The sequence below is a fragment of the Ursus maritimus genome, unplaced genomic scaffold (genome assembly GCF_017311325.1).
Source record: "Ursus maritimus isolate PB19 unplaced genomic scaffold, ASM1731132v1 scaffold_7, whole genome shotgun sequence".
Lineage (NCBI taxonomy): Eukaryota > Metazoa > Chordata > Mammalia > Carnivora > Ursidae > Ursus > Ursus maritimus.
Window position 1 is genome coordinate 41,879,836 of NW_024426885.1, and position 17,094 is coordinate 41,896,929.

The following is a 17,094-nucleotide window of genomic DNA, read 5'->3' on the forward strand; positions in this document are numbered from 1 at the left end:
AGAACACTCAGTGACCCCAGTGATCAGGAGATGCACATTAGAACAACTTTGAGACACAACTTTTCACTTGCCAAAATGAGAAAAACATTAGAAATTAACAATGCTCCAGTGTTGTGAAGGTACAGAGAAACATTTTCATGAATTGTTCATGGAAATGTAAATTGGTTTTAAAAAACAGCTTTTGAGGGCAATTTTGGAAATACGTATTAAGAGATTTAAATTATGCATAACCTTTCTAGGCATTTATCCTAAAAAATAATTGCATAAAAGCTGAATATGTCTGTATAAGTATTTTTACAGTTGCATTGTTTATAATGGTAAAAGTGGGGGAAAAATGTCCAACAGCAGTGACTGGTTAAGATCCGTGGAATAGAACTGCAATCAGCCATTACAAATCATGTTTTCAGGGAGCCTGGGTGGCTCAGACGGTAAAGCATCTGCCTTCAGCTCAGGTCGTGATCTCAGGGTGCTAGGATCGAGCCCCCGCATCACATCGGGCTCCCTGCTCAGCAGGGAGCCCGCTTCTCCCTCTCCTTCTCCCTCTGCCTGCCGCTCCCCCTGCTTGAACTGTCTCTCTCTCTGTCAAATAAATAAATAAAATCTTTAAAAAAAAATCATGTTTTCAGAAAACAGTTGCATGCCAGGGGGAAGTGCTCATATTAGAATGTTTGCTCACTTATTAATTAATTCATTGATTTAACCAACATTTATTGAACATCTAGACACACCAGACATTGTTCTAGATACAGAGAATATAATTATAAGCGAGGTAGATACCACCACCCTTCTTCTCATGAGCCTTATCTTCTCTAGGGAGGAGACAGACAATAAACTAAGCAAAAATTAAATGAGTTCAGGTAGTGGTACTTTTGTCTGCTTCTATTTAAAAAAATATCTGAATAGAAAAAAGCACAGGGAAAAATACCATGGTGTCAACAATGGCTATGTTTGGTTGGCGGTATTGTTAGGATTTGTGTTACAAATAACTGGAAGCTTACTTCAGTAGCTCAAATAGTCGAAGGCTTAACTGTTTCATGTGTCAGAAGCTGGAAAAGTCTACTGTTTTCATCTGGGGGCTCTGCCATCCTGGGGTGAGGCTGTCAGTCCCATGCTTGGCTTCTCAAGGTCACAGGACGACAGCCTGTGTTCTGGGCCTCCCATCCACATTCCAGGTTGGAGAGAAGGGGGGAAGAGCAAAATCTTTCTCCTCTGGAGGCACTGCCTTTTTATTACCCAGAAGCAGAGCTCCAGTCAGGGTCTCCCTGGTCAGGAGTCACTCTGCTCCTCCCAGCTGAAGGAAGGTGCGAAGAGCATGGAAGTGGTGTTATGAGTGATTGTAATTTTCTTCTCCGTGTTTTCTGGCATTTTCTAAATCAAACCAGACACTTAAAAAAAGTTTTTGCATAGAGAAAAAAAGGGCTTTTTATGTTTTAAGAAATAAGGTAGGGCTGGATAGCTACATGGGACGCAACAGCAGAGCAAAGCAGCAGCTGGACCCCTGAGGCCTCTATGCCTGATTCCTGTCCTGTCCCTCTTGGTATGTGGGCCCCCTCAGGCGAGTGCAGCTCGGAGAACATGCAGTGAAGTGCAGGTCCGTGGCTGTCCCCGTGAGGGGGGCTCAGTCCCGCTAGCTGCCTTGCGGGCCTGCCCTAGCTCTCCCCACTTGCTGGTCTGCAAAAAGGGTGGATGCATGCTGCCGGGGCGGATGCAGGGCTGGGCCCACTGGCCCTTGGGCCTTTCTCTGTAAACAAGCTGGAGTTTGTCCCCCAGCACAGGCCCTGGTAGCCCATGCCACGCCCATCTGGGTTCGCATCCTGGCTTCCTTTTTGTGTTCATATCCTGTGGTTGCTGTATGAAATTACCACAAACTGGGTGCCTTTGAACAACAGAAATTTATTCTGTCTTGTTCTGGAAGCCAGAAGTGTGAAATCTGGCATGGTGTGCTTCCCTCCAGAGGCTCTGGGGGAGAATTGGTCCTTGTCTCTTCGAGCTCCGGGTGGTTGCTGGCTGTCCCCGGCTTGTGGCTGCATCTGTCCAACCCCTGTCTCCGTGGTCCCATCACCTTCCGTCTCTGTGTCTAGCTCTGTCTCTCTCTTCTAAAGACACTTGTGATGGCAGTTAGCGTCCACCCAGACAACCCAGGACAATCTCCTCACCTTGAGTCCTTAACTTAGTCACATCTGCAAAGACACTTTTTCCAAAGAAGGTCACGTTTACAGGTTCTGAGGATTAGAATGTGGATTACTTTTCAGCCTATCACACTCATTTATTCACTGTTCAGTGACTTTACTGCTCTGAGCCTCAGTGATCTCATCTGTAGATTGGGAATGAGAAGCGCATTCTCACAGGGTCTTGTGATAATCACCAACCATATAAGCAGAAGGACTGGGCCTCTCTGTGGTTGAGCCCTGCCCCTCCCCTCTGACCTCTGAGGACTGTTCTCAACTCCTAGGGCAGCTTCTCCACTCCTCCCTTTTATCATCCACCTGTCCTGATCCTGGAGACACTTAAAGAGCACCTGGGAGGCATACACCCTGAGGGCCTCCAATCTGCAGACCCTTGTCCCCATCTCTACGTGTTTCTCCTTCTTGCATTGTGGGTCCCCTTCTATGCAGTGACACTGTGGCCAGGCCTGGAATGTGGCAACTGTTAGACACATAGACACATGCAGACTCCCTTCCTTCCCTGGGAGCCTCCCCTTGGGGATTCTGCATCCTCCTTCTCCCTCTCTTGTTTCGCCACCAAAACCCTGGGGCTTTCTATTTTCCAGACGAGTCTCTGGGAAGTTAGGGACCTTGCCCAATGTTGCACAGCATGTTAACAGGAGATGCAGGGCCTGGGCCATCTCCCCGTCTCATCCAGACTAGCACAGGGCAGCCCCTGCTCCAAGCCAAATCCCCAGGAACATCTCTGGGAGGTGGCACCTTCATCCTTCGGGTTTACAGGGTGCTAAATGTGTCATGACAACCAGACTCGAAAAAAATCAATCACAATTTCATTTCATCTCCGGATAAAAGAAGAGGTTTACAGGCCAGAAAACCTCCTCATGGAAATAGGTGTGTCCATAAGCAGGGTGATCTGATCTGTTAAGGGTTGTTCTAGCAGGATGCCTGGATTGGGGGAAGGGGTTATCTGCCAGAGGAGCCAGGACTCCAGGCAGATGCATTTTCCTTAATTCCTGCTCCCCTGGGAAAATGGGCGGCTCAGCTCTGAGAGAGAGCAGACCCAGGTTGGTGGGAGCTGCTGGGCTGTACCTGGCTTAGGATGGGATGAGGTGGGACGGGCTGGGCCTCTCACATTCATTTAACGAAGTGGCCGGGGTCTCCACTGTGTAGCTCCCAGCCTGCAGCCCCGTGTGTCCGTTGACACTCGGGTACCCGTCGCAGATGTGGAGCAGGCCAGGACGGGGGTCTCGGGAGCCTCACCTCACCTGTGAACACCTACAGCCCTTTCCCTGGGGAGGACATACAACTGGTACAGCGTGTCCTTTGCAGAGCCAGGGTTGGAGAGTCTCCTGTGAGCTCCCTCGTGGCCACGGGGACAAGGGCCTCGCTCACCCCTCCGTCTTGACTCTCCATTGCAGATCAGTTGACTCTGGCTTCCTTAGGATGCCCACTGAAGACACGATGGTTGACACATTTCTGGCCATGGAGCCGCCCCAGGGTGTTGCTCTGGTGAGGTGTGTCTGGGAACCAGTGAGTCTGGCCTCAACATCTGGAGCCAGGACCATTCTGGCAACTTCCACCCTGGCCATTCCACCAACTCCTCCTTCATGTCCTCTCCCTCTGCATTTCTTATGTGCTTCTCCCTCCAGTCTTTCCCTCTTGCTGTTCTCCCTGCTTGAAACGTGTACCTTTTTCCTTAACTCAGCTCACAGTCTCAGCCGCAGCTGCTTGGAGCCCACTGCCGCAGATAGCAGGGGTGGGAGGAGCCCTGGGCGGTGGCAGGAGGGGAGAGGCGCACCTGTGGAGCTCCGTGTTCTGGATCTGGAGCCCTGGACAGTGGCTGATGAAGGGACAGAGCCTTCAGTTTGGCTCTGGGGACAGACAGACAGGCCAGGGTGCCGTTCCCTGCTGCTTGGTCCTACCTGGGGAATTGGGAGCTCCCCCAAATGTAAAAAAGCCAGGGCTTGGGGGCTGGGAAAGAAGGGAAAAGCCTCCCCGGGCCTTGTAGCTGCAAAGCAGGGACTCCAACAAGCCACACGGCAGGGACTTTGTGCTCAGGGAGAGACTCCTTGGGTGGTGTTTTTCACACCTTAGACTCTCAGCTGCAGAATGCCGTCCTCACCCACAACGGACCCAGAGCATCCACATGCAAGACACAGGAAGTGGGGTGGGTCTAGAGCCCCAGAGGCCCTGAGCCTCCTCTGAAGAACCTCCTAGATCCAGGCTGGGGAACGCACACCTGGAGGATCAGTGCTTTGGAGGAAGTTGGGATTCAGGCTGCCCCAAGGCCTGGGACTAAGACGACAGGTCACAAGGGTCCTTCCTGGGAGTCTGCCTTCCTTCCCTTTGCTCTCCCTTGGCAGGTAGTAATGCCTTTGTGCAAACTTCATGCTGCCTCGTCGGATCTTCGGAGGGGCCTAAGGAAAGGATGGACCTTGCTGGCCTCCCAGGGTGCGAAGGGGAACCCCAGATGTCAGTCAGAGAGCCGCAGATGGGCCTGAGACGGTATTCGGTTCTGCCACCCACCCTGCCTGGAGAGCCTGGGTCCAGGGACCAGAACTCTGCTGTCCAGCTTGTTGTTTTGAAGGAAACAACTTTTCACACAGGTAACTGCTTGGACTACCTTGTTTTCAAGCAGACTGAGCGCACTGACCTGGGCCCCAGTTTCCTGACTGTATAATGGGGATAAAGAGGGGTCCTTACCCTGCAAAAATAAGGGGAGGACACACTGTGTATGGTTTTCTTCCTCCTCACAGGGCAGGGCTCCAGCAAGCAAAGCCCTCCCCTCCCCCGGCTGCCAGCCAGGGGGGCCTGCACTGTGCCATCGCCAGTGGGGCAGTGGGGGTACCTGGAAAAGGTGCAGCAGCTGAGTGTGGGGGGGGGCACACCAGCAGGTCCTGCCCTGGAGGCGCCACTCCCCCACCTTCAACCTCAGGAAAACCAAAGACCAAATGCATAGAAGGCTCAGATAATAGAATGAGCGATGCAAAAGATTGCCAGCTTGGGAAATTGAAAGTAAAAACCCATGAGGCGACCCAAGAGTAAAAATAAAATAAAAAATACGGTAATATAAAAGGAGATCAAATAAAATGAATATAAGCTGAGAAACAGTGAAAATGAGATGAGAGAGGTTGGCAAGAAGGGGCAAGGAAGACAAAGGAGAGATGGACAATTGACATACAGCTGGAGAGCCAAAGGCAGTACAGAGGGAAAAGGGGGGAGGGGGGATAAGCAATAAATAAAGGTGTTTTTTAAAAAGGAAAAATCCAGTGGGTTAAGAGGGGCCAGGGGCAGTGAAGTTTTCTGAGCTCAGAATCCTGGCAGAGGGTGGGTTTCTTGGAGCCCACGGGTAGGGCCCAGCCTGGAACTCAAGCTGCAGGGCTCCAAGCCCGGCTCCTTCTAAGATGCTGGCTGACCCCACCCCGGGGAGATGACCTCAGGACTTGGGTTGGCCTCCTCCATGTACTCGGGAGACCTTGTCTTCTGTGCCAAAGCCTGCAGAGAATGGCCGGGCCTTGGTCTTTCTTGCCAGTAGGAAGCTTCGTGTAGGGTGTATGCGGAACTGTCTTGGAAATCCCAGGTGGGCTCTATGCTGGAGGGAGAGAGGAAGACAGTTTTTCAGGGTACAGTATCATGTCTCATTGGGGGGCTCTCTAGGAGGAAACATGATTGGAGAGGGGCTCCTCTGCGGGGGGTGGGCAGCAGTGGCTCTACATTGAGCAGGCAGCTTCTCAGGGACTGTGCCAGGGGAAAGGCACCTGAGAGAGTCAGGATTCCAGCTGGCCCTTCCTTTGTACAGTTATTAGCTGGGGTGAGAAAGACGATGGCTGGGAAGGGAGAGGTCTGCATTTCTGGAATGACAAAGCTTTAGGGTACAATGATTGTGGCTTCCTAGCGGACCATCATGGCCTCTCTCTCTGTCTTGACATTTCAGTCTACAGCTTCAGCAGTAAACTGCTGGCTTCTAGCAGCATTCCAGTTGAGATTCCTGATGGCACAATTGATCTTTTCGCATCCTTCTTTATGTCCTTATAAGCAAAATGGGAATGCCACCTCATAGGTAAGATGCAGGGTGCCAGGCACGGTGCCCACATGTGGGAAATGCTAAAGAAATGTTGTTAGAATCAGTCTAATGGAAGATCTTTTTAGTAGAAGTAGTCACCTGTATTGGCTGAACTCTGTGCAAAAGAAGGATTTTTTGACTCAGTTTTAATTTCTGTGAACACATCTTTGTGTAGTTAGGAGCAAACCAAGAAGACTGAGTCCTGGGTCTGCCAGCAACTGGCCTGGTGCCTTGGGCGAGCCTCAGTTTTCCCCTCTGTGAAATGGGTATGCATCATATGACCCGAGTTTGCCCATCTATCTTCTTCAGCCAAGTTATCACAGAGGCGTGAATTGCTCATGAGGTAAAGTTGCTTCCCCAGGAGCCTGGTTTTGGGGAGGCATCTTTTGCAGTCCCAGAGGTTATCAGGGCTTAAAGGGACTAGGCTGGCTGGGATCAATAAATAATTAAGAGTTTGATGAGCCTGATAAAATCCCATAATAGTCAGTGTCCCTGGTACTCCACAGTCCCAGCCTCAGGTGGCAGAGAGGATTAAAAGTTTTGCCTAGAGGGGGGTGTGCACAGGGACAAGAGGTCTCTGGGCCTGCCTCCCAGCTCCAGGAGAAATGTGACCTAGGCAGAGTTCCCCTTGTGTCCAGGCAAGTGCTACCCAGGCCATTCCAGTCTGGCAGGGAAAGCTGGCTTGGTAGTGTAGGAGTATGAGTACAAGAAGATGAGCATCTGGGGGTGGTGAAGGACCCCACCCTGTGGGAGGTAGAGGGGAAGGGGGTACCGTGGACAGGAGGGGAGATTGCCCCAGGCTAACAGCTTCCAGGGGATTCCAACTGGAGTCACAACTCCCAGGTTCCAAACCAGAGGGACCTCATCGTCATCCAAACCAAAACTGGTAGAAGTCTCTGCAAAACTGTGTGGGTTGTTTTCTTAATACTTTGAAGGGGGTCTTGAGGATCGTCGGGCTGCAATCCTGCTAGCTCTGCCTAAGCACAACATACATCAAGAAAACTCCTAAGCTAGAAGCATCACATACTTTACGAACACACTGCAGAGGCCCAAACAAGTGAGTTTGGTGATCCCTGACCCTATGGCTTTTGACCTCAGATTTGAGCCCCTATTGGTGATCACACCCACTGTCTTTCCAAGGTGGAGGCTGTCCCATAGGAACCCAATTGTTACATAATAAAATCCATCCTTTGTTTCTCTTCTTTCTGTAACTTTTTGGCCAATGCATGGTGGAATTTTGAGAGAATGAGGATTGAAGGGAGGATGCTGGAGAGGCTGGGTAGGGCATATTTTATAACTCGAGGCCCTAAGGATAAGTTTTCTTGAGGAAATGCATTTGTGTGGGCACCACACCCAGCCCCCAAGCCCAGCCTCCCTCGGGCACAGTCATTCCTCTCTTTTTGCCCAGGGGCCCCTCCTCCTGGAAGCCACCTTGCCTGCTCATGTAGTTCCCTGCTCTTTCTCCAACTCAGCTTCTCCTCTCCACCAGGCTGCCCCCGCCCAGCTGAGTCAGCCCCATCAGCCCCTGCAAGGGTTGCCTCATTGCTCTCCAAGCTTGTACTTGGCCCTCTCTGCACAGCCACCTCCCCCACCTTTCCAAAGTAACATTTGTCAATGACTCCTCCGGGGTTGGCAGTTTGAGAGACACACACGCATGCACACACACACTAAATTCTTTATCTTCCTGCCTTGGCTGGATAACCGGCATTGAATGCCTGGAGGTCTCCCTTCTTTCTCCCTTGGTAATCCCCACTAAGCTTTTATAACTGTCACCTCCTCCAGGAAGCCATCCCTGGCTCTTCCTCCCATGCTTGGCCATGCGTATACATGGCTCATTCAGGGTCCTCGCCACATCTTCTAATGATCTGTGTCCACCTCTCCCACCGCGCAGGGAGGTTCAGGCAAGGTCTGTCGCTAAGCCTCTCCAAGTCCCTCACGCACAGGGAATGGCAGGAGACTTCGCGCTGGCGGACTACAGGGCCAAGGGACGCTGCCAGGCTTTCTAGAGAGGCCCCTTGCACGAGGCTCTGTCAGGGGCGCCCAGACCAAGCTTCCGCGGAATCGGGGTCCGGGAGGGCTCAGTTGTCTCCCCGAAATCTTGAGTGTGCCACGTGGAGCCCAGTCCGTCTGGGACCTGGGGGTGCGTGAGCGGCGCGTCCGGCTTGCCACCTCCTCCCAGGCTTGAGCCCAGGCTAGTTTAACGCTGCATCTGTTGGTGGCCGGCCGGAAGCATTCGCCAGGCGGCGGAGAGAGCTAGGTTCGGCGCTGGCCGCCAGGAGCGGGCTCTTCGCCCGGGCTCGCGCGTGAAGGCTCCGTGCAGAGTGGGAGTCTGAGTACGCCGACCGCTTGGAAGGCTCCTCACGTCCAGGCGCCGCGGTCACGGCTGCGCCGGTTTCCGGCCATGAATTAGGCTTCAGAGTCCGAGCCTCCTGCCCGACTCCCGGCTGAGCGCGGGGCCCGCGGGGCGGGGGATGGGCGCCTTGCCGAGGTCCGTGCGGCTAGCTAGGGTTCGAGCCGCGGCCCAGGCTCTGCTCCGCGACGCTCGGCCGCGTCCGGTCCCCTTTGGCTCCCCTTGCATCCCGGTGCCTGGCTCAGCGCCCCGCCCCGTCTCTCTCTCGGCTACCCCCGGTGCGGCTCCGCTAGGGGCTTTCCGCCCGAGGCGGGGAGCACGGCCCGAGTCGCTCGGCGGCTGAGGTCGGCGGGCGCTCCGGGATCCCCCGAGGGCAGTCGGTAGCCGACCCTTCTCCATCCTCTTGCCCCCGGAGGACGGTGGGCGCAAGACCCAGGGCCGCCAAGTCTCTGCGCGTCGCAGACTCGGCTGGTCCCCGCTGCCATGCCGGCCCCCGAGTGTTCCCCGGACCCGGAGCGCGGAGCCCCGGGGGCCCCCTCCGAGCCGTGAGCGGGCGAGCGCCGCGCGGCGAGGCTGAGGCTCCGCAGTCACGTGGCCGAGAGGAGGGCGGAGGGGAGGGAGGCAGGCAGGGAGGGGAGCGGGAGCGGAGCCGAGGGGGAGGGGGAGGGGAGGGGGCGTCCTCCGCAGTTCGCTCCTCGCCGGGGCTCAGACACACAGCGAGCCCGGAGCCGCCGCGCCGGCCCGGCCGCCGCCGCCACCGCCTCCGCCGCCTCCGAAGCCGCCCGGTAGCCGCGGGAAGCGCTGCCGCCGCCGCCGCGGGCCGCCCCCGCCTCACCGGCCTCGGCTCGGGCTGCCAGCGCCGCCGCAGCCACCACCAGAGCGGGAGCGGGAGCCCGACCGCGCTGGGCTGGGCTGGGGCGGGCGCAGGGCGCAGGGGCGGGCGCGCGGGAGAAGACGCACGGGCGGGCTCGGCTCTCCCGGGGAGCGGCCCGGGACTGCACCCGGACCGGCGCCTCCCCGCTCCGCGCTGCCCTCGGCCTCGCCCCGGGCCCGGGCGGATGAGCCGCGCGCCCGGGGGACATGGAAGCGCTGACGCTGTGGCTTCTCCCCTGGATATGCCAGTGCGTGTCGGTGCGGGCCGACTCCATCATCCACATCGGTGAGCGCGGCGGGCGGTCGGGCCGAGGCTGGGCGGGGGCCCCAGCGGCGTGGGGGGGGGGTGCGCGGCGTCCAAACTTGGCGGTTCCCCGGGCCGAGGGGCTCGGCGGGCGGTGCTCCCCTGAAGGGCCGCGCCGCGCCGCCCCGCGGAGGAGCTGTGCAGGGGCCGCGCCGCGCTCCCGCGGGCTCTTCGCCGCTCCCCGGGGCTCCAATCCCTGCGGCCTCTGCCGACACTTAGGGCCGCGGCTACGGGGAACCCGGTACTGGACGCGCGTCCAGACCCGCGCCCCTGGCTGGGCCGTCGGCGTGCTCGGAGCAGCGGGGGGTAGGGGGCGGACACGGCCCTGGGTCTCGCCAAGTTGGCAGGGCAGGATCAAAGAGGCCCGACAGGAACCGTGTGTGAATGTGGGTGGGTGGGTGTTGTCAGCGTGTATCACTGTGTGTGCGCCTGGCACCGTGTTGGTGTCACTGAGAGAGGCCGTTGGGATGTGTGGGTCCATCTGAGCCTGTGTTGGTGCGTGCACGACTGTCAGCCTGTTAGAGTGGACACAGTGTCTGCCTGTGTGTGTCTGTGTATCTCTCGGTATATGTGTGGGTGTTTGTGTATCTGGTTGTGGCGACAGCAGCCCAATCCTGGACAGTCCCAGAGTTTCCCGTGGTCCAAGTCTTGGGGGCCCGCAGACGGTCCAGGTGGTGGGAGCCGGGGGAAGGAGCGTGGGCGGCGGGGGGTGGGGAGGAGTGTGTGTGCGCGCTGAGCGGGAAGAGATGGATGGAGGGAGAGAACCGGGTGAGAAGATGAGATAGAGGAGAGGAGGAGGAGGGGGCGCGCGGAAGGGGAGTGTGTGGGAGTTGGTGGCAACAGGGGAGGAATCCCAGGAAGTTGGGCCGGGTTGGGGGCCTGAGAGCGGTTGCTTTGGGGGAGCCCCTCTGCAGTCGCCTTTCCGGAAGTTGGGAAAGACCAGCGAGCACAGAGAAACTGGGGGTTGGGAGGTGTGAGAAGGCAGGGATGATGGGACAGGCGGGGCGGGGGGTTGGGGGTGGGGAGGGGTGGTGAGGGACTAGGCCTAGGCTTGGTGAGCTGCAACGCCCCCCGCAGGGGCCCGGCGCCAAACCTGCTTCCCTCTCGGGGGGAGGGGGGCTCGGGTCTCGCGGTCAGCATTGCGGCTCTGGGTGTAACGTGGAACCGGGGCCTCCCTCCTCCCGCCCAGTCCAGAGCTCGGGGGATCATCGGGCCCAGCCCTGGGACTGTGGGGACCCTCGGGGCCTGGCGAGGGTGGGGGAAGACTCCTGAGTTACCCAGGCTGCAGGGCCAGGTTCTGGAGAATCGGACTGATCTCAGCTGGAAGCGCAGAGTCGGCCAAGGCGGTGCTAAGCGCGTAAAGGGCCAGCCAGAGGCAGCCCTGGAGATGTTCGCGATTCTAGAAGGCCCTCTCAAGAGCGGTATCTTTTGAGCTCCTCAGCCCCGCTGGGTCTAAAGGCAAGGGGTCTAGGGTACACTTCCCTCTCCTCCCACATACACGCAGGAAGAAGAAGCGGGGAGGGATGGAGAGCAGGAGGTGGAGCTCAGGGAGCCAGGCTGGGACTGACCTGCCGGTCTTCCAAAGCCCCTGCGTAAATAAGCCCGCAGGTGCAGCAAACTCACTGGGGAACTGCTTGCTCAGCTTCTCTCAAAGGGGGATCTCAGGGCAGAAGGAAGACATCATTCCATCTTGGGATTGGGCTGGGGACATTGCCCTGCGGGGAACTTTCTGGCTCCTGCGATGGGATTCATGGGGCCATATCAGGGCATTTGGGTGCTGCCTGAGGCCACCCCAGCTTGGCTCAGTCCGTTGTGTGGGGTATGGCTGGGACATGAGGTGGCTTGGTTGCAAAACACGTGTGTGACTTGGTGGCAGCATGTGCGATGTGCATGTGTAACTCATGTCAACTGTGTGCACATGTGCGCTGTGTGTGGGGGACACATTCCTGTTCTGGTTGACCGAAGAAAGCCTTAAACTATCTTGTCAAGCTGAAACCCCAGTCTCAAACTTCCACCAGACAACCCGCTAACCTGCCAGCGCCCTGACCCGAGGGCCAAGACGAGGGTGGGGGTGGGGTGGGGAGGGAGAGCTCCTCTTTAGGCCGGGTCTTGACCCCTCTTCTCCTCCAGGTGCCATCTTCGAGGAGAACGCGGCCAAGGACGATAGGGTGTTCCAGCTGGCCGTATCGGACCTGAGCCTCAACGATGACATCCTGCAGAGCGAGAAGATCACATACTCCATCAAGGTCATCGAGGCCAACAACCCGTTCCAGGCGGTGCAGGAAGGTGAGATGCCACGGCGCCCAGGGCTAACAGGGCCGCGGCATGCCAGGCGGCTTGGAGACCCATGGGGTTGCGACGGGCTCGGCCGCCCTGAGCCCCCTGTGCGCCTGGGCAGCTGCGGTGCCAAGCACGGTGCGCGCGTCCTCCCCGACCCACCAATCGGTGGCGCCGGGAGTGCTCTGCGCCGGAGAGCTGGAGCGGAGAGCTTGGGAGCGCCGCGAGCTGGGCTCCTTGCGGGGCGTGTCGCGAGCTTGAGCCCTTCCCTTCCAGCTCGGTGGGTGCGTGTATGAGCCCCGCGCTGCCCGCGCAGGCGTGTGTGGCTCAGGGCCGTCTTTGTTTCTTGAGTGTTTGTGGGTGGGCGTGTCTGAGTGTCGGGTACCTGCGTCGGTGCAGCGCCCCTGACCTCGAAGGGCCGGGGTCTTTCTCGTTCCCAAGCGAGGAGCGCCTGGCGCGCCAGCCCGCGGTCTCCCCTCTCCGCAGCACAACCCGATTCGCGCGGCATTTCGCGCCCCGCGGCCAGTCAGTGCCTCAGCCCCGCGTGTCTCTGCCGTGCTCCTCCTCCCGGCTCGGAGGAGCCGGTTTCTCTCTCGCTGGCCCTGCCGCGGGCGGAGGCGCTGTCGCCTGGACCGGAGGTGGGCGCTGTTTGACCAGGAAAGGAGAGGAGTTGGGCCGGGCCGGCTTCGGGGAATCCGAGTCCGAATGTGCGCCAGCTGCAGCCGAGGCCGGGAGCCTCTGCCTCGGGTCGGACCCGCCGGCGGGGGCAACAGGTGCGCAGCGCGGGCGTTCGCCATAGCGCAGCCTCTGTGTTCCCCTTGCTTCTTTTTCCCTTCCCTGTCACCTGGCTCGAGGCTGGGGTCTGATACCCGAGTTCCTCCCGCATACTGCCAGCCACCTTCGTGGTCAGGGCCTAAGGCTCTTTCCACACCCCTGGCATCTGCCTAGCCCAGGTACCTTTTCCTCTCCTTTGACTTGCTCCCCATATCCATCGGTTGACTCAGAGGCCCTTGCCCCGGAGTGTGAGGATAGGGGGGCACAGCTGGTGGCACTGGATGCAGGGATTCCTGCCAGGAGGGACTGACAGAACAGTGGGTATAGGGAGGAAGTGGGCCGGCTCAGGGTTCCAGGCCAGCTCTCCCATCCCTCACCCCCATTCCCCTGGTCACTGAGCCCAGAGTCCTTCTGCTGCCTTTGGGTTATATGCTGGCTGCTGGCTCCTGGGTCCCTGCAAGGTAGGGTGAGTCAGTGAAGGCTCTGATCTGTGTCCAGAAGGTCCGTGCTGGTTCTGGGGACAATTTTGTGCTAGAAGGAGGGCTTTGGGAATCTCCCATTCTTGGTGCAGGAGAGGAGGGGAAGGCCTGGCTGTGACCCTGGGGGTGGGTGTACACACCTGGAGTTCTGAGTATGTTTTTGGAGTAGTTGCGAGTGGGGTGAGACTGATGTTGCCTATTATGGGGACTGCTGCTTCAAGCCTGGGCGGATGTCCATTGTCTGATGTCCATTGAGGTATGGGAGGGGGAATCCCTGACCTTTCGTGTCTGAGTAGCCTATCAGCAGTCCCTGCCCCAACATGGCCCACACCTGGACTTCTTTTCTGTGTACCCTCCTCACACCACCTTGCAAGTGCTTGGTGTGGGCTCCAGCCAGGGAGAGTGGGGCCTCCTTGGGCAGGAGTGATCCTACCTGGGGTGGGGATCAGGGTAACACAGACTTACCTAGTTACATGTCACAATTTTTGCAGTGTCTCCTGCTCCCTTGACACTGTTTCCATACATTTGTCTCTGTGGACAGACATTCTTTGTGCTTGGGAGTTGAGGACACAGGTGGGCATATGCATTTCTTGCGCTCAGGGGCTCACGGTGTGGTGGAGATCCTGCCTGTGTTTTCCACATGCTGTTTTGGCTCTTCCACATCCCCCGTTGACATACCTTGTTCCTTTGACTTCCCCTCTGCCCTGTGGAGTATTCTGTGCTTGTTCATTTTGCTCCTGAATGATGCCCAACACCTCCCACCCCCCCCCCCCCCCCCCCCCCCCATCAGCAGGTCCCCAGGGAGTGAAGATACTGCCCTTGCCCAGGGTTACAGTCTCAGGCAGGTAACAGACGTAGGCCAACCGGGCAGCTGGACTCTGCAGGGCCTGGAGCGTGGGGTCTGGAGAGGTCATCGCTGTTAAAAGGAGCAGCTGTTACACAGCTTTAGACGATTTTGCCATTTGGGAATGAAAATCCTAGTGTTATAGATGTGCTGATTTTTTTTTTTTGAGAGGAGCCCCAAATCTGGACTTTGATGTCAAATCTGATTTCTAACTGTTGTCAGCTAATCAAGCAATTTAAACAACACAGTCCAAGCCCAATGAAACACACCTGTGGGCCATTCAACCTTTAGGCCCCAGTGTACATTTGTCCTGGAGACACAGGGCTCCATCCGGGGGCCTTTTCTGGTTGACATCTTGCTTTTCTGGATCTCAGTTCCTCTATTTTTATGATTGGAAAAATAGCTCAGGCTGCAGGGATGGCAGGCTGACAACCTCAGAGGGTGTGAGAGGGAGTGTGTGTACCCATCCAGAAGTAGGGAGTTGGATTCTGGTGACTGAGGGACATCCAAAGCCATCCGGGTAGAAGGATACTGGCCAGGTGTTGCTGGGCTGCCTGCTGCCCAGAGAGTGTGTGCTGGTTAAGGCTGGCACGTCCTTTCAACTGATGAGCCGTGTGGGCAGAAATCCACATCGTTATCCCATGACCTTGCACAGCCCTTGGATGTCTACAAGGGACAGGAGCAGCCATCCCCTCAAGGGCCTCATGGAGTGCACAGCAGTGCTCAGAGGCTCCTTTTCCCTAGCCTGGGGCTCCGCTGGGCAGGCACTCAGCTCTCTGCGTGTCCTTCCTTCTGTGCTCCGGGATGCTGTCCATCTTGTGGTGTGGTCCTGCTTGGTGGATATCTTCTCTCTCTCCTCTGGGCCTGGGCAGTCATTACAGCTGGCCATGGGTGGTAAGTTTGGGGGGGGAAAGGAAAGGACTTCTTGGTGGAGAGTGGGCACAGGTGGAGGGCAAAGGCGCACTGGGGTTCAGTCTCCGTCGTGGCCTGGACAAGCTTCCAATGTTCTCTCCACTTTGGCCAGAGCGGCAGCACCGTGCAGGGACAAAAGCTTGGTTGCTGGAGCCCAAGAAACCAGGTACACATTCGTCTTGCCTCATGGGTAGTGTGATCCTGTGGGGTGTCCCAGCCCTGCTTTGAGCTTCTGTTCACGTATCTATTAAAAGGGACCAACCATAGTATCTGGCAAGTGGGATTATCGTGAGGATTAAATGAGATGAGACATGTATAAAGTGTCTACAGAAGGCCCATGGTAGGTGTTCAGTAAACACGAATTCCCTCTTTGTCCCTTGACCCAACTGTGAATCCATCTCAGCTTCTCTCGAGGCTGTTGATATCTCCAGCTGCATCATTTTGTAAGCTGGTGAATTCCTTGAGAGCAGACTCTCTCTGACCTTTTCATTTTCAACATTTTGCTAACCGCCCCCCCGATTATAAAAGAAATGCATTGCTACAGTGAGCATGGATCAATTAAAAAATGTAGAAAAGGAAAGGGCTGTGCGTGCTCACTATATAAAACGTGGAAGGTACAGGAAAGCATCACGAGGCAGATCAGAAATCGTTCAGGATTTTACCAGTTAGTTCCTTCTAGTCTTTTTTTCACTCAACTGTATTTTCTAAGTGCTGAGAGCTCCTGTTCTGTTTAGCTGGATAGCCTGTTTTTTCTTTTTTTTTTTTTTTCCTTTAACGTCTTATTGGTTTTTTTCTGAAATCGTTGCAAAGTACGTGTAAACGCTGTTAGCGGCTGCATATATTTTACGATATTCAAGACAATTTATTTTTTAAAAAATGGAATCATTTATATGCTGAGATATGCTTAAGTATCACTGAAGAGAACAAGAGACTCGGCTTCGATTTGTTGGTCCTGAGATTTATACCTACAATTTCTTCACACTGATCTTGTACAAGCTCCCGACAGACCACCTTTTGAGACATTGGTCAGTTGGTGTAAAAGAATGGGTCACATTTAATAAAATGCGTTTGATGAGGTTTAAAGTTAGCAAACACTGACACTGAAGTGTTATTTAAAATGTTGTGTCTTAGATTTAGTTGGCAAAGTCCATCTTAACAGTGAGAATTTGCCTTCTGGGTACTAGAAGAAATACTAATTTGTGAAATAAAAAAATTCCATATCGTTCTAAAGTGTTTGCCGAAGGAGAAGATTATATAAATGCGTAAATGCATAAAAGAACCGGCTGAACAGGAGTCTTCTCTGTTCACAGTGTTATCTTGTACTGTAAGTAAAAGACTTGGGTTATTGGTTATACTGTAGACATATCTGTCACAGAGTGGAAAGATAACAATTTAGGGAAGAGGAAGGAAAAAGAAACATATGTGAGACAATATTCCTTTTAGTTACAATAAGCACAAAAGTGTTTTAGGAAGACAGGGTAAAAATTTCCCAAGTATAGCTTGGTGTTCATAGAATAAAGCAAGACAGTGAAGTAAAATGAAAATAAAAGGCAGTGAGCTTGTTGGTGCCCATCTGGCGGTCTGGCCATTTTATATTGGTCCCTCCTGGGGGTCACCCTGCCCCTCATGTGCCTGCTGGTATCTAGACATTCTGCCAGAAGGTCTCTCTCCCTGAGCTTTGATGCCTCTCATATCTTCCTTGGCTTCCATTCAGAAGGATATGGCCGGTCAGGCTGAATCCTTTATACCTGCTGGCATACCCCCTTCTCTCAGGGAGGGGCTCCCTTGGTCCCTGCCCTGGAGACACTGGCAGGGTCTTCCCGATGTGATGTTAGTGACATTGTGAAGACGCCTATAGGCCCACGCCATCCTTCCCATCCACTCGGCTGTATTAATTTCCCCCTGGGTGCTGAAACAAATTTTGCCACAAATTTAGTTGGTTAGAAATGGAAATTTATCATCTCACGATTCTGCAGGTCAGAAGCCTGATATAGGTCTCACTGGGCTAAAGTCCAGGGGTCGGCGGCGTTGATTCCTTCTGAAGTGAAGGCTC

General features: G+C 55.6%; 2 protein-coding genes across 2 annotated transcripts in view; one reads left to right on the top strand and one right to left on the bottom strand.

Annotated features, from left to right (window-relative positions):
• Positions 1-8,420: 8,420 nt before the first annotated feature.
• Positions 8,421-9,660, bottom strand: LOC121101178 (skin secretory protein xP2-like). The gene is made up of 2 exons (XM_040623775.1): positions 9,294-9,660; positions 8,421-8,611 (listed from the first exon to the last, which is right to left on the bottom strand). Exons 1-2 carry the CDS (start codon positions 9,658-9,660, stop codon positions 8,421-8,423), a joined length of 558 nt encoding a protein of 185 aa, XP_040479709.1.
• The window catches only part of GRID1 (glutamate ionotropic receptor delta type subunit 1), a 687,404-nt gene continuing 679,968 nt past the window's right edge, over positions 9,659-17,094 (top strand). The window contains exons 1-2 of the mRNA XM_040623983.1: positions 9,659-9,737; positions 11,886-12,041. Coding sequence (XP_040479917.1) covers positions 9,659-9,737; positions 11,886-12,041 — 235 coding nt within the window. The remainder of the gene's footprint in view (positions 9,738-11,885; positions 12,042-17,094) is intronic.

What these genes read in the sequence shown, in the direction of transcription:
- LOC121101178 (XM_040623775.1), bottom strand. Translation starts at nt 9,660, where the DNA reads ATGTCCCCCGGGCGCGCGGCTCATCCGCCCGGGCCCGGGGCGAGGCCG. An exon ending in GCGGCGGCTCCGGGCTCGCT is followed by an intron (nt 8,612 to 9,293) that starts GTGTGTCTGAGC and finishes AAACCGGCGCAG; the next exon opens with CCGTGACCGCGGCGCCTGGA.